The sequence below is a fragment of the Coenobita brevimanus genome, chromosome 108 (genome assembly GCF_032717465.1).
Source record: "Coenobita brevimanus isolate Jiangsu-jjx chromosome 108, ASM3271746v2, whole genome shotgun sequence".
NCBI lineage: Eukaryota > Metazoa > Arthropoda > Malacostraca > Decapoda > Coenobitidae > Coenobita > Coenobita brevimanus.
The window spans coordinates 622,641-636,208 of NC_137061.1; the positions used below are offsets into that span (position 1 = coordinate 622,641).

The following is a 13,568-nucleotide window of genomic DNA, read 5'->3' on the forward strand; positions in this document are numbered from 1 at the left end:
TTTTCCCCTACAGTGATCACAAAATAGCTGTTAGTGGTCAGGGAGTCTCTCTTATTAAATTCTTAAGATCTTGATAGAGAATAGAATGACTGCTAGTGTTTGGTACGCGTCCACCGGACAGAGTTAATGTTTGGATATTGGACGAGAGAGGGAGGGAGAGAGATCAAAGAAGAATACCTAAGCCTCCCATGCAAGCGTTTTCTGTGTTAGGAGGTGTTAGGGAGGCACTGAGGCAGCAGCCGGCACCTAGGCGACTAGTCGAGGTACGAGGTGGCAGGGGTGAATTGTCTGCATTTGACACCCATTTTCGTCAGTAAGTACTAAGTGGATTAGTCATTTACTCAAGTAGATTTTAGATGGATTCAAGTACAAGGATGGGGAAGGGTTTGGAAGACCACATATAGTTTATTTAGAGGGTAGCATGAAGGGCAGAGCTATGGTATAGCGGGTCGGCTTGTTGACACGGCGGCTTGGGACATGACGCCAGCCAATCACGTTAGCCACTTCATCTTATTTTCAGGTGTGAATTATTAATATCGCCGGTGGGTATTGTTCCCTGGAATTTTGGATATGAAGAGGTTACCCCTGGCCCTGTTTATACGTGTGTTTCAGTGGTTTATATGCGTGCTTCATAAACAATTTCTGCTGGTGACATTTACGTCAGCAGTAGCTCTGCTGTAGCTGTGCGAGTTTTCATCGACAGAATATAATCGCCAGGCGCTAAGGAGAATAAAACGTATTGGATATCAAGAAAATGTAGGAAAATCCCTTTACCAATATTTCTTTAGAGAAAGGAATTGTATGTATCTTAATATTTTAAAATTACCGTAGTAGAAATGTTCCAGTAAGTCGGCATACTTTACGGCTTTGACAAATGTAGGATACAAACCAGGTCTAGGGGTAAAAGTATTGGAATCAGGAATTCCGTGCATCAAATAAACACTTAAGGGCACTGTCAAGGTACTGGAGAGGAATACCCTCTAATGGTGGCACTGATGTAATTAGTCCTTTCCACTATATACCTGGTAATACAAATACCCCTCAAATCCCCCATATCCCCCAGAAAGATGGTGGTGGGATGCAGTATAAAGGCAGTGTGCAGCCCACCAGGTTCACAATTCAGTTGAATCTGGGGATACTACTACTGTTACTACAAGGGTGCTGGAGGGTGAGGCCTTCATGCAGTGGCACTGATATAACAGTGCCATCCTGATATGCAAACACTAAGAGCCTGGGAAAGGAGGGTGTTGTCAATACACAACACCAGGACCCTGGCATAAAGGGAGCTGAGAATGCAATCTGGGAGCGTACTAATCAGTATTAAAGTATGTTTTCTGGTAATTATGTACCAGATGGGTGCAGCAATTCCACCTATATTATAACAAACAAATCGCCTCCATGTCACCCTGTCCAATGCCATTTCACTGCCCTGCTTCCAGCTCACACACCCCTCTCTCATATAACTCTGCACTCCATCCCTCTGTCTCATCCTTGGCCTCCCCCTCTTTCCCTCCACCTTACTAACATACACTCTGCTCATCAGTCTCTCATTCTCCATACTATCCACATGACCAAACCACCTCAGTTTGTTTCTCCTAACACTTTGTGCCACATCCACATCCATACCACAATGCTCCTTCACTTCCTCATTTGTCAATCTGTCTCTCCATGTGACTCCACATACTCCTCTCAAATAACTCATTTCCACTGCTCTCACTCTTGACTTGTCCCTCCAACAAGGTCCAAGCTTCACTTCCGTACATTAGGGATGGCTTCACTGTACTGTCATGCAACGACGTTTTTACTTCCATGTTCACTTCCCCATTCCATATCACTACTTTCAAAGAACCAGCATCTTTTCTTCCTTGTTGTACCCTTTCAAGCACTTCACCCTGTAAACTTCCATCCTTACTTATCACACTATCCAAACAGTTAAATGCAGTCACATTTTCCATTTCCTCCTCATCCATCTTCACTGTACATTCACTGACTTCACTTCTCTCGAAGACCTTAACTTTACTCTTCCCTACATTCGCCTTTAGATTCCCTTTCTTACACACTCTCCCAGACTCATCCACCAAGCTTGCAGCTTCCCTTCATCTTCACGTTACAGCATTGTATCATCTGCAAACAACAGTACAGTACAGGGAGTTTCCAAACACTGCCCTCTCTCATTAGGGCCGTTCCAACATCCACTGCCCTGCCTTCTATCTCTTTTATAACCCCATCCATATACAGATTGAACAACCATGGAGACGTGACACACCCCTGTTCCAATTCAACCTTCAAATAGAACAATTCACTCGGTTCACTATCCACACGCACTGGAGCCTTAGCACCCTCATACATACCCTTCACGACATTCAACATCTTCCCATCTACTCCATATATTCTTAATACTTTCCACAATCCTTGTCAATCCACCCTGTCATATGCTTTCTCCAAATCCTTGAAGGCTGCATGCAACTTCTTTCCCATATCTAGAAACTTTTTCACTAAAGATCTAAGAATGAATATCTGATCTGCACAACCTCTTACCCTTCCTAAAACCTCCCTGTTCTTCTCCAACTAATTCCTCCGTTATTTCCCTAACTCTGTCAGTAAGTATCCTACCATATACCGGTACTTTTCCTGTTACACTAAGAAGACAAATGCCCCTGTGATTACCACACACTTCTTTTTCCCCTTTTCCTTTGTAGGCTACAGGGGAATAATTATACCTGACTTCCAATCCTCCAGGACTCTACCTTCCTCCCAGGCCAATCTGCACATCTTCCACATGCCATCTACTACTATCTCTCCCCATGCTTCAGCATTTCATCACACACTCCATCAATTCCTGGGGCTTTCCCCATTTTGACTCTGATCATTGCTTCCACAACTTCCATCGTACTGATTTATTCCCCTCTTCTCACATCCCTTCGTCTCCCAGCCATGTCCCAGCCACTTATACTCGCATTACTTTCATTCTCTTTGTTCAGCAATTCCTTAAAGTGTTCTGTCCATCTGCTCACTTTTTCTCCTTTCATCACTAGTAATCAACCATTTTTTTTTATCTTTCACTCCTTGACTCAGTTCTTTGATGTCGTGTCTAACTCTCTGTACCTCTTTCCAGAACTTTTTCTTACACTCCTTTCACTTTACACTCAAATTCCTTCCAAATTCCTCATCCACTCTCTTCATACTCTTTCTCACTGATCTTTTCACCTCTCTCTTCCTCTCCACAAATAATTCTCTTCCGTCTCTCAGCTTCTTCCACGCCCGTTTCTCATCCACTCACTGTATGCTTTCTTCTTTGCCACAGCCTGTCCCACCTCTTCATTCCAGTGAATAGAAAATATGGAAAGGCCGTGGCTGTTTGGTAAATGATTAATAATTTTCTTCAGTATTTAAACTAAATCTAATAAAATTGATCACAGAAGTATTAGAATATATTGTAGTAGTAGTAGTACGTTTGTAGTATGGAAGTTGTAACTCCAGCTTCTGAAATGTAAACCGATTGGACTAAAGGATTCTGCAGTCCACCATCCTCCTGGCTGAGTGGAAAGTAGCTGAGGGACGTTTGTAGAACTAAGTAGTTCCCCTTGCTTGCTTATGTTGATGTCACCACATGAAGGTGTCCCTCACTAGCAGCAGAATATATTCCGAAGATAATGACCAAGGTGATTTGCGTGAGGTGTATTATGTGCTAGTAATTTCACCCATCCTTCCCATCACTTTACTACTGTATGGTACTCTACTTTTCATGTGGCTTCACACTGAGTGACAAGTACCGTAGAATGGTTTCCTGTAAGCCAGGAAACCATTCACAGTACTGGGTGGTAACCTTATAACCAATCGGTACGTGTTCCCCTTGTGTCAGCAAGTGGTTTGGCAGGGGTTAGTGTCCCTTCCTGTAACTAACTCAAAGATAAATGGCCACCTCTTAGGGGATTGTGGTATCTAGCCATAGATAGATGTAAATTTAGGGTACAGCTGAAGAGTTAAGGACTTGTGCCTCATCTTAAGCAGCTACCCAAAAGTCACAGACTTTGGCAAGGGTAAAGCCAGCAGATATGAGTAGCCTGTGCATTGATTTATGGAAGATTCAGTGTTTATATAAGTCAGGATGGAAGAAAAATGGTTGAGTGAATTATGCTCAGAAAATTACATACTGGTAATGGGTTGCCACCCTTTGCAAACTTCATAGTTGATGGATGTATTGGTGCTATCTGACAGGTGTATCTGAAGTGCACATATAAAGGAAAATTCAGTACAATACTAGTGCCAAAAACATATGCATAGGCAGTTAGGCCTATGAGGTAGAACCAAGATTTCATGGGCTTGAGTAAGCTATTATATTAATGAGTCTCTAGCCCATTTCTCCTGGCATGAAAGTAATACAGTAAAACCTTGATATATAGGCAGATCCCAAACTTATGAGCTAATTGGGAGCAAGGATTTTGCTCGTTAGCCAGATTCGCATTAAACGAAATAATGAACTTATGGGAAAAATAGGGTTAGGGAGCAAGGCCTCCGAGCAGCCTCCCCCAAAGCCACCAAAACTGACTTTCTGATCATTTTAAGCTGGAATAAGGGGTTAATACAAGAGGGTAATATACCTGAAATATAAAAACAGCATTAATATAAGGAGAATAACATAAATTATAGGTAAAATGGGGATGGGGTGAACAACCAGCCAAGTAACCTCCACTGACCACCAACACCTGTGACAGACAATTTTAAGCAGGAATAGAGGGTTAATACTCATGAAATACAAATGCCCTTGTCTTGATTCTCATAAGTTGGGATTTTGAGGGGTTTTACCTGCTCATTAAACAGGTGGTGCTGCAAGTTTCAAGACCTCATATTAGCGAATTCTCGTTAAGCAATTGCTCATTAACTGGGACTTGCCTGTAACAGACTTCAGTATACCAGAATTCACTTGTGTTGGAATCAGGGGGCTACCGGACTAAATTCTGATATATCGGAAAAAGTCCAATAAAGCCAGAAGCAGTTCGGACTGCCTGACCACTTCAGCTATGTTCAACACAATAAGGTAAATAAATAACATACTGGTATTTATCAGTGTGCAGTATATTATTATCAAGTATTTTATACCATTTGGTTGTTGTAGTGAATGTATAATACAGTACAGTGCTGCAATTGTAGTGAAAACAGTTTAAAAACCTTTGGTGCTCTCTGGACTAATGTCTGCTATATCGGAAAAAGTCCAGGTTAGCAGGGGGACGTCCGGATGTTGCTTTTTTTGGAATGGCCTGGGCCCCAATTTGTCTGTTATAGTGAGGTTGTACTGTATTTCAATCTTCTTCATGTTTTCTCTTTCCTTGTTTTCTAGGTCCTACCGTACCCCATCCATAGGTGGGAAAAAAAGTCGTAGTGACAATTTATGAGGAGAGTTTATGTTTATGAAGATGTATGAATGATTGTGGTGTGAGATGAAACAAGGGCAGCCTGATGGCGAAAGACAGCGACGTGGAGGCAATTTGTTTCTGGTCACCTCATGTTGGGACTAAGACGTCTAGTTGTAGACTGATACAGTACAGTATACTGTATTGCTAATGATGGTGATGATGTCCAGTACTGGTATGACAAGGGGAATAACAGTTTTGCATTTCATTGTAGCTGGTACTGGGTGACGTTCTGGGTGTGGGGCTGCAGGTGCTGGACTTCACCATGAGCTACCTGCCCACATCCGTCCCATACGTCCCATTTCCTGCAACTCAGCCTCCCACGTGAGTCTTTCGCCACACAGCCACTGCCCTTGTATGAGGTGTTGAGAAAAGCAAATGATGAATTGTCCATCCAAAGAAAAAATACGATTTTTGTATCACTTATGTGACTTCAGTTTTTCAGTGGCTAGGAATGATTTGGTTAGTTTGCCTTTACCTTGCCAGTATTGTGAGTATATTGAATGAGTGGTTGTAAATGCATGGCCTTTAAATGAACTAATGAACTGACTTCAGAAACTTGTACAGTATTCTCAAAAATGGACTCTAATTCTCAGTTTTTTTTTATTGAGGCAAAGAGACACATGACAGGTTGGTGACGATTGGCTGAATGCAACATTACTTCATAATCACTTTACTCGTTAGGATTATTAATTGACAGCATATATATTAGGGGGAAATTTGGGTTAGTAAATGTTATATGGACGTGTTGCATTCAGTCAGTCTTCACCAACCTGTCAAGTGCATCTTCACCTTGAGAAAAAGAACTGAGTGTAGTTTGCCCGTGCTTTTCTCAACACCTCATATTACACTGTGCAGCGATTCCTCGTGGAACACTTGTTCATTTAGTGTAGTTTTGACAGTAAAGTGGTTCTTAAATTAGCCAGTTTAAGTATACACATGCATTTCCATTGTACTTATGAAGGATGAAAGGTCCATGACTGTCAGGGAGCTAAGGAAATTCAGATCTTACACTTGGCTCAACAACGGTCTCTTTTTTTACTATTCATTACTTAAAATTGAAGGGTGGTAGTTTTGGACCAAGTTAAGGTGGACAATGTAGTAGTAGTGGTAGTGAGTAACCCTGGTCTATCTGGCTGAGCAGACCCATCAACCACAGGCAAGCAGCTGCACCTGCAGGACTGTCCTGTGCAGTGATCTGATGCTCCCCTGCAGCAGACAGTGCTTGCTATAGTGAGGCCCTGTGAATGTGGAGTCTTGGCTCCTGGATGGATAGTGCATTTGCATCTATCCACCCAAGGCCAATAACCTCACCCAGTGGTACTGCGCAGATGTGGTGACGTCACGGCGGGTGAACTGTCACCTCCCATTATTCTCTCCATTCCCACTGTTCCCCCCCCAGCCTCTGCCCCAGTTACCTCTCTTGTGACAGCCATTAGAGAGAGGTAGAGGCAGATGTACCGTGACTCCAAGCTTTTTTCTTTTTTTTTTTATCTGTTCAGTATCATGTCATCTTTTTTATTAATTTGTTCTTGTTATCATCAGATGAGTTTACTCAGATAGCAGATAGAAAGAAGCTGTGAGAGTGAAAGGGATAGTGGAGTTAGCTAAAGTATAATGAGAATGATGTAATGGTGATGAAGAAAGAGTTAATGTAACTCTTTATATCTCACCATACCTTCATCTCCCTTGAATTCCTTGAACAGTCATGCATTCCTTGTTTTAACATAATTAACTGGAGCATGGAAGCTGAAATTAGGGTACCGTATATAATTTGCCTCATTAAACAGAGACCTGAGAGAAAGAGGGAGAGGAAGGAAAAGTGGGGGGATGGTTGCCAAACACTTCCAGAATACTGAGCACCCTATATAACTTTAATCCTGCTGTATGCAAATACCTATTGGAATGCACATCAGTTTGAACAGTAAAGGTGATTGCTAAGATTTAAAATTGCCTTGACATGGGTGGGAGACGAAATAGCTACAGTATTATTGTGGAGAAATACGAACATTAGAAACTCACGACCAGTTACCAATTACCCTTTTTTTGTAAAATTTCGCTGAATGAACACATGATCAGGTGATTTTTCATTATATTTAAATGTATACTCCACAAATATATGCACGCACAGTAATGCACAATAAAGTTGTCAGAGAACATAAGCTGAAACAGTTTATTGTTTATCACTGTCTGGCAGCCTCTTCTGAGGTGTGTCCACGCTGTGAGAGTGTACGAGCTGGACACAAATTTGCCCTTGTATGACAAGACCTGGTAGTCTTATTGGCCATGTATCCACCTACTTAACAGAGGTACCATAATAGAAGCCACGTCACCCTATTATTTGGTTACATCAGGTACCACCTGGTGTTGTAAATGGTTTCCTGGGGTACATGAAACCATTTGGTTTGTCACTCAGTGTAGGGTCACCTAAAGGCAGCATTGCATTGAGTGAGTGGATGATGGGTGCCTCCAGCAAGCACCTGGACATAGCACAAATACATTTGCCATATGATTTGTTTTTACAGAATGAGTGTAACTACTGGTGCTGGCAACGTTCCCTCCCCTGACTCAGCAATAATGGCTTCTGTAGAAATGACCAATGACCCCATCGCAAAGGCTGTTATGGAGAATGTGCTCGGCAGGCTACCAACCAAAAAGCCACGCGTAAGTACAAGACTGTATTTCGGTAGGTCCATACATAACACTCCACTCTTGCTCTGTTTTTTTTTTTTTTTTTTTTTTTTTTTTTTCCCCTCCATATACGGTATATATATATATATATATAGAGAGAGAGAGAGAGGAATTCGGGGTTATCAGTAGCTGTCCTGCATTGTATTCATTTCCTGCTCCCACTGCCACATTTATGCCCACACCAGCAGATAGAATCATCCCTGTAGTACATAAGCTGTTGCTGGTTGAATGTCTGGTCGAGCACTGTTTACAGATTGGCCTGTACAACATGCCTGCTTTTTATGATGAGGATGCATTTGAAAAAATCCATCAGATAATGATGCATCGTATACTGTAAAACCTCAATTTAACGTACCTCAGTGGACCAGAAATCTGATTAAGCGACACTGTGAAGACACTGGAGAACGGTGTCAGTAAATGGGTTGCAATGCATGTGTTTCATGAAGAAGTTCAGTAACAAAGTTGTGACATCAATGCTTAAATGGCAAAATTATGGGCCAGGTTGGTGTAAAATGGGTATAGTTTTCTTTATTAGTACTAGAATATACTCTTGTACTCATTTATTTACAAATGTGCTTGAATTCTCACCTTGGAGGGAGGGGACTATCCAGTATAATGTATATTTTGGCTTTATCGGATCAGGCTTACCCCCAGTTAGTCTGTTATAGTGAGGTTTTACTCAGTAAAACCTTGATTTAACATACCTTGATGGACCGGTTATTGCATTTAACAGACACTGCGAAGCCACTTTCAGCTATGCTATAATGAACAGTGTCCGTTAAATGGGATGCAGTGGGTCGCAGTTCATGTGTTTCATGAAGAAGTGCGATGACATGGATGTGAAATAAACTGCATAAGGGTAAAATTATGGGCCAGGTTAGTGTAAAATGGGTACCATTATATTTTTCATTTTTAGTACTGGAATAATATGATGATGTACTCATTTATTTTCAAACATCTGTTTCAAATCCCACCTCATGGGGGGGTATCAGATATAACAGATTTTTGTTTTATCGGATGGGGCTTCCTCCCAGTTGATCTGATCTGGTGAGGTTCTGCTGTACTTTGTTGTATTTACTGTTCATGGTACTGCATTTTTTTTTTTTTTTTCCCCTCCAGTTATCATTATCATTCTGCTTTTTGGAATACTCCATTCACCTCGAAGCTTTTGGACCCAAACATTTTGGATGTGAGTTTGTAGTGTACTTGCTTCTCTCAGTTTTACTGTCGTGATCTGTAGTTCTCTTATCTCTCCTGCTTTAATGTTTATGGTCTCTGAAAATTAATCTTGAGTCCAAAGCAAATGACATTGATAACACTGATCTTTGGCCAGATAAAATTATCAGTGTTAGTTGCTGTAGAATCACAGCAAAACCCATGGAGAGGAAAGGAGGAGAGATGACCCAATTGTTGTTGCCAAGTGTAATTAATTCACCCATCTTTCTTTCCCGTATTTCAGGTGACAGTGCGTTGTGATGTGTGCAACTTGGAGTTTTCCTCACAGACAGTCCTAGACTCACATTTAGCTGGCTCAAAACACCAACGCAAAGTAAGCCACTTGTCATGTATCAGGTCATACAACAGGCAAAATATGAAGTTTTGTAGAAAGCTTACCTCATCCAAGAGTGGAAAATTCTTTAAAAAGATTATTCCTTTTCCTTGCATTCTGTGTGGAGAGAATGGAGAATGAGAGACTGGCTTGGGGAGCATATGTGAGTGAGAGGGAAGGGGAGATCAAGGATGAGATAAAGTGGAGAAATATTTGAGAGAGTGAGTGCGAGTTGGAGGGAGGGAAACCAAATGGCAGAGGACAGGGCATTATGAGGCAAATTGTTTGGTGTCACTTCTTGGAGGATTAAGGTGCATGGTTATAGATAGATATCAGGTGACACTGAATGTGCATATATAAAAGAGAGAGAAAAAAAGTACAAGGGATGATTGGAAACCATCTTGACTATACCTATTTTACTCTGACCTAGCCTAAAGATGCTCTCTCTCCATCCTTATTGCTGAGCTGTAACAAATTATTATCCATCCATCCATCATCCAAGCCTGTGTTGCCCCATGAGGAGTGTAGGAACCCAGGACTAGGCAAGTTGGTCCTGACATTTAAGATGAGAGTGACCCGCCTCACTCATCCCAGAGTGGCATTGTGTGAGCAATAAACCCCAGCCACCACTTAGATATAAACCTGCACTGGCTCAATCCGATTAGAGTGCCATAATTACCCACTAAACCACCAGGGGCCATTATTTGGTTATATGGTTACCACACAGTGTAGTAAATGGTTTCCTGGTGTACAGGAAATCATTTGGCATGTCAGTCAGTGTAGAGTCACCCATAGGCAGAAGGAAGAGGAAAAAATTATGGAAAGAAAGACAGAAGAGGGAGCGTAAAGTCACCCGTAGGCAGAAGAAAGAGGAAAGAATGAAGGAAAGAAAGACTAGAATATGATGCTGGTCATAATGAAGTGCTATGGAAAGGAGGTAGAGTTGTAGTATTCTCTTTTCATGCCACTGAGCTACATGACATAAGCTACCGGTAGAACAAGATGAAAACTTAGGCCAGGTTAAGGTAAATGGATGATAATAGTTTATTCATCTTGATTAATAGTAAAAATGAAAAATAAAAAGCACCGAGGATGGTTGGAGAGCATCTTGGCTGAGAGTGTATTCATTCCTAAAGGTCAAGTCAGCAGAATTGATGAAGACTTTGGAGGAGACGGAAACTGGATTTGAGCGTGATGAAGTCAGTGGGGTGATCCGATGCATCATCTGCGACGTGACGGTCAACTCTCCACAGCTGTTAGCTACGCACATTGCTGGCAACAAGCACAAACAACGTGCAGCTAAACGAGCCGGTGACCCCACAAATGGACCTCCAGCGAAGAAGACCTGTCCTGCAGGTGAGCAGCTCTTGTTACTGGATAATTTGTGTGCAGGAAGGCAGGCGTCAGGGTAGCCTTCTTCTTTGCTGTCCTTGTCTTATTCTAGTAGTTTAGTCGCACTCATGTATAGGAACTGCCTAGCATGGGCCACCTCACCTACTGCATTTAACTTCTCTGCTTATGTTCTTATATACAGTGCTTTATATAACCTACTGACCAGACTGAAGCGTGTTTATTCTGACCTGATGAAGATCCCTAACTACTTTACACGTAGTTGATGATCAGATGTAGTGAGAATAAATGGCAAATTTGACCACGCTTCTTTTACTCTTACTAGGCCTAAAATTGCTATCTCTTCATCTTGAATGCTGAGTTGCAACAATCAATTAAAGCAGTAATATTTTATTAGTCAAGGAGAAGTGTTATGCAAAGGATTTAGAGCCATAATGTTGTCTTATTATTTCACTGACTTCCATTAATTAAGCTGCAAAAGGACAAAAATCTGGGCCAAGTTAGAATAATATGAGTGTAGCATATTACACCAGTATTATCTAACCTGATGAAGATCCCTAACCTTTTTCAGCTTGGTCCTTAACCAGGTGTAGTCAGATTGGAGGGAAGATTTAACCAAAGGCCTAGTAATTGCCAGTGTATAAGGCTGACCTCTTTATAAGACTACTCCCAATACTTCCATACAAAATGTGGGTTTAGAGGTATACTTTGTGCATAAGACAAGTACCAGCTCTTTAGACACTGGGAGCTTGCTGCCCCAATAACCCTAGTCCTTTATCACTCTTCCCACTGACAAGTGAAGTGATACTATTAACACGTTGCTAAGTAACACAGCCTTTGGTTCGGTTTTACTTTAAACCAGTTTCTTCTATGGGTTTTACAGGCTATCTAGGCTGCATGTGCCACCTCTGATATCAAAATGGGTTATACATTTAATATTTGAGTATCAGCTCACTCTATATTAAAAATTTAAAATCATGTGGCTATGAATTTTATAAAATATGTTAAAGGAAAGTTACATTTCATTAAAATCATTACCTAATCTGTCTGTAATTAAAAATCTTCAGAATCAGTATCGTCCACATGTGACATCATCAGTTCATAAACTTCATCCTGCGTTAAAGTTTGCAGTTCTTCGTCATAAGGATCAATCACCTCAGTCCACCATATCCCTCCACCTTCTCCTTGGCGTACCTCGCCTTCTCCCTCCTCCAAACTTGCACAGATACACCTTTTTCACCACTCTGTTGTTATACCATTTTCTCTACATGACCATACCATCTCAGTACACTCTCTTTGATTCTGGTGTACACAGACTTCCTAACTCCGTGTATTTCACGAATCACATTATTTCGTATCCCATCCACTCTCTGTACTCTGCATAGATCCCTCAGCAGTCCCATCTCCATTGCTCTTACTCTTGACTTTTAATTTTCATGCCACACCATAGTCTTACATCCCTTCGTTAAAGTTGGCACCAACACTCCTACATGGAGGCCTCGTGCAGCTGCAACACTCAAGCCTCTGTTATCAAGGTCTTCATAGAACCAGCTACTTTCCTTCCTTGTGTCACTCTACTTTCCACTTCCTTTGCACATCTTCCTCTCTTTTCTATCACTGTATCCAGGTACGTGAACTTGCCCACCAATTCTAGTCTCTCACCATTCACTGTAACATCACACTGGGAGTCACCTTCTCTCTCGATTGCCATCACTTTACTCTTATCTACATTTACACTCAAGGCATGATGCTCAGATACATGAGCCAAACTTAGTACTATTTATCAAGCTCTTGTTCGGTATTTGCAAGTAGTATTGCATCATCAACAGATTCAAGATATTTCATCCATCACCAATCATTACCAGTGCCATCCCTCTCTCCATTACTCATATTTTTACTTCTCTCATCACCCCATCCATATACAGTATATATAGTGAACAACCATGGAGACATCACACAACCTTGTCGCATGCTGACATTGATGGTGAACCAATCACTTTGATGCCCAGTTACCCTTACATGTGTCTCACTATGATCATAAAAACTCTTGACGACACCTAGCAGCTTACCATCTACACCATACATGTGCAAAACCTTCCACAATCCTTCTCTGTCTACTTTGTCGGATGCATTTTCCAGATCCATAAATGCCATATACACCTTAGAGTCCTTCTCAGAACCCTTCTACACTCTCCATCTCACTGCAAACATTTGATCCATGTATCCTTTGCCACTCCTGAAGTCTCCCTGTTCATCACTCACTAGGACTTCTGATATCTCTCTTACTTTCTCTATAATAATTCATCCATATACATTCCATACCACACTCAATAAACTTGTGTCACAATAATTCTTGCACTCACTTCGCTCACCTTTCTTCTTGTACAGGGGTACAATCACAGCCTTTTTCCACTCTGCTGGCACAGTTTCACTCATCCATCTCTTCTTACATATCTCCAACAAGCACTTCATTCCACTCTCTCCACTACAGTTAATCATCTCTGCATACACTACATCAACCCCCAGCTGCTTTCCCATTTTTCAGCCACTTCACGGCATCCCTCACC

At 41.5% G+C, this 13,568-nt stretch overlaps 1 protein-coding gene across 1 annotated transcript in view; it reads left to right on the forward strand.

The window, feature by feature from the left end:
* Positions 1-247: 247 nt before the first annotated feature.
* Positions 248-13,568, forward strand: part of LOC145416866 (zinc finger protein 385B-like) — a 30,326-nt gene continuing 17,005 nt past the window's right edge. The window contains exons 1-5 of the mRNA XM_080285736.1: positions 248-313; positions 5,626-5,735; positions 7,937-8,075; positions 9,562-9,651; positions 10,788-11,007. Coding sequence (XP_080141862.1) covers positions 5,677-5,735; positions 7,937-8,075; positions 9,562-9,651; positions 10,788-11,007 — 508 coding nt within the window. The 5' untranslated portion in view covers positions 248-313; positions 5,626-5,676. The remainder of the gene's footprint in view (positions 314-5,625; positions 5,736-7,936; positions 8,076-9,561; positions 9,652-10,787; positions 11,008-13,568) is intronic.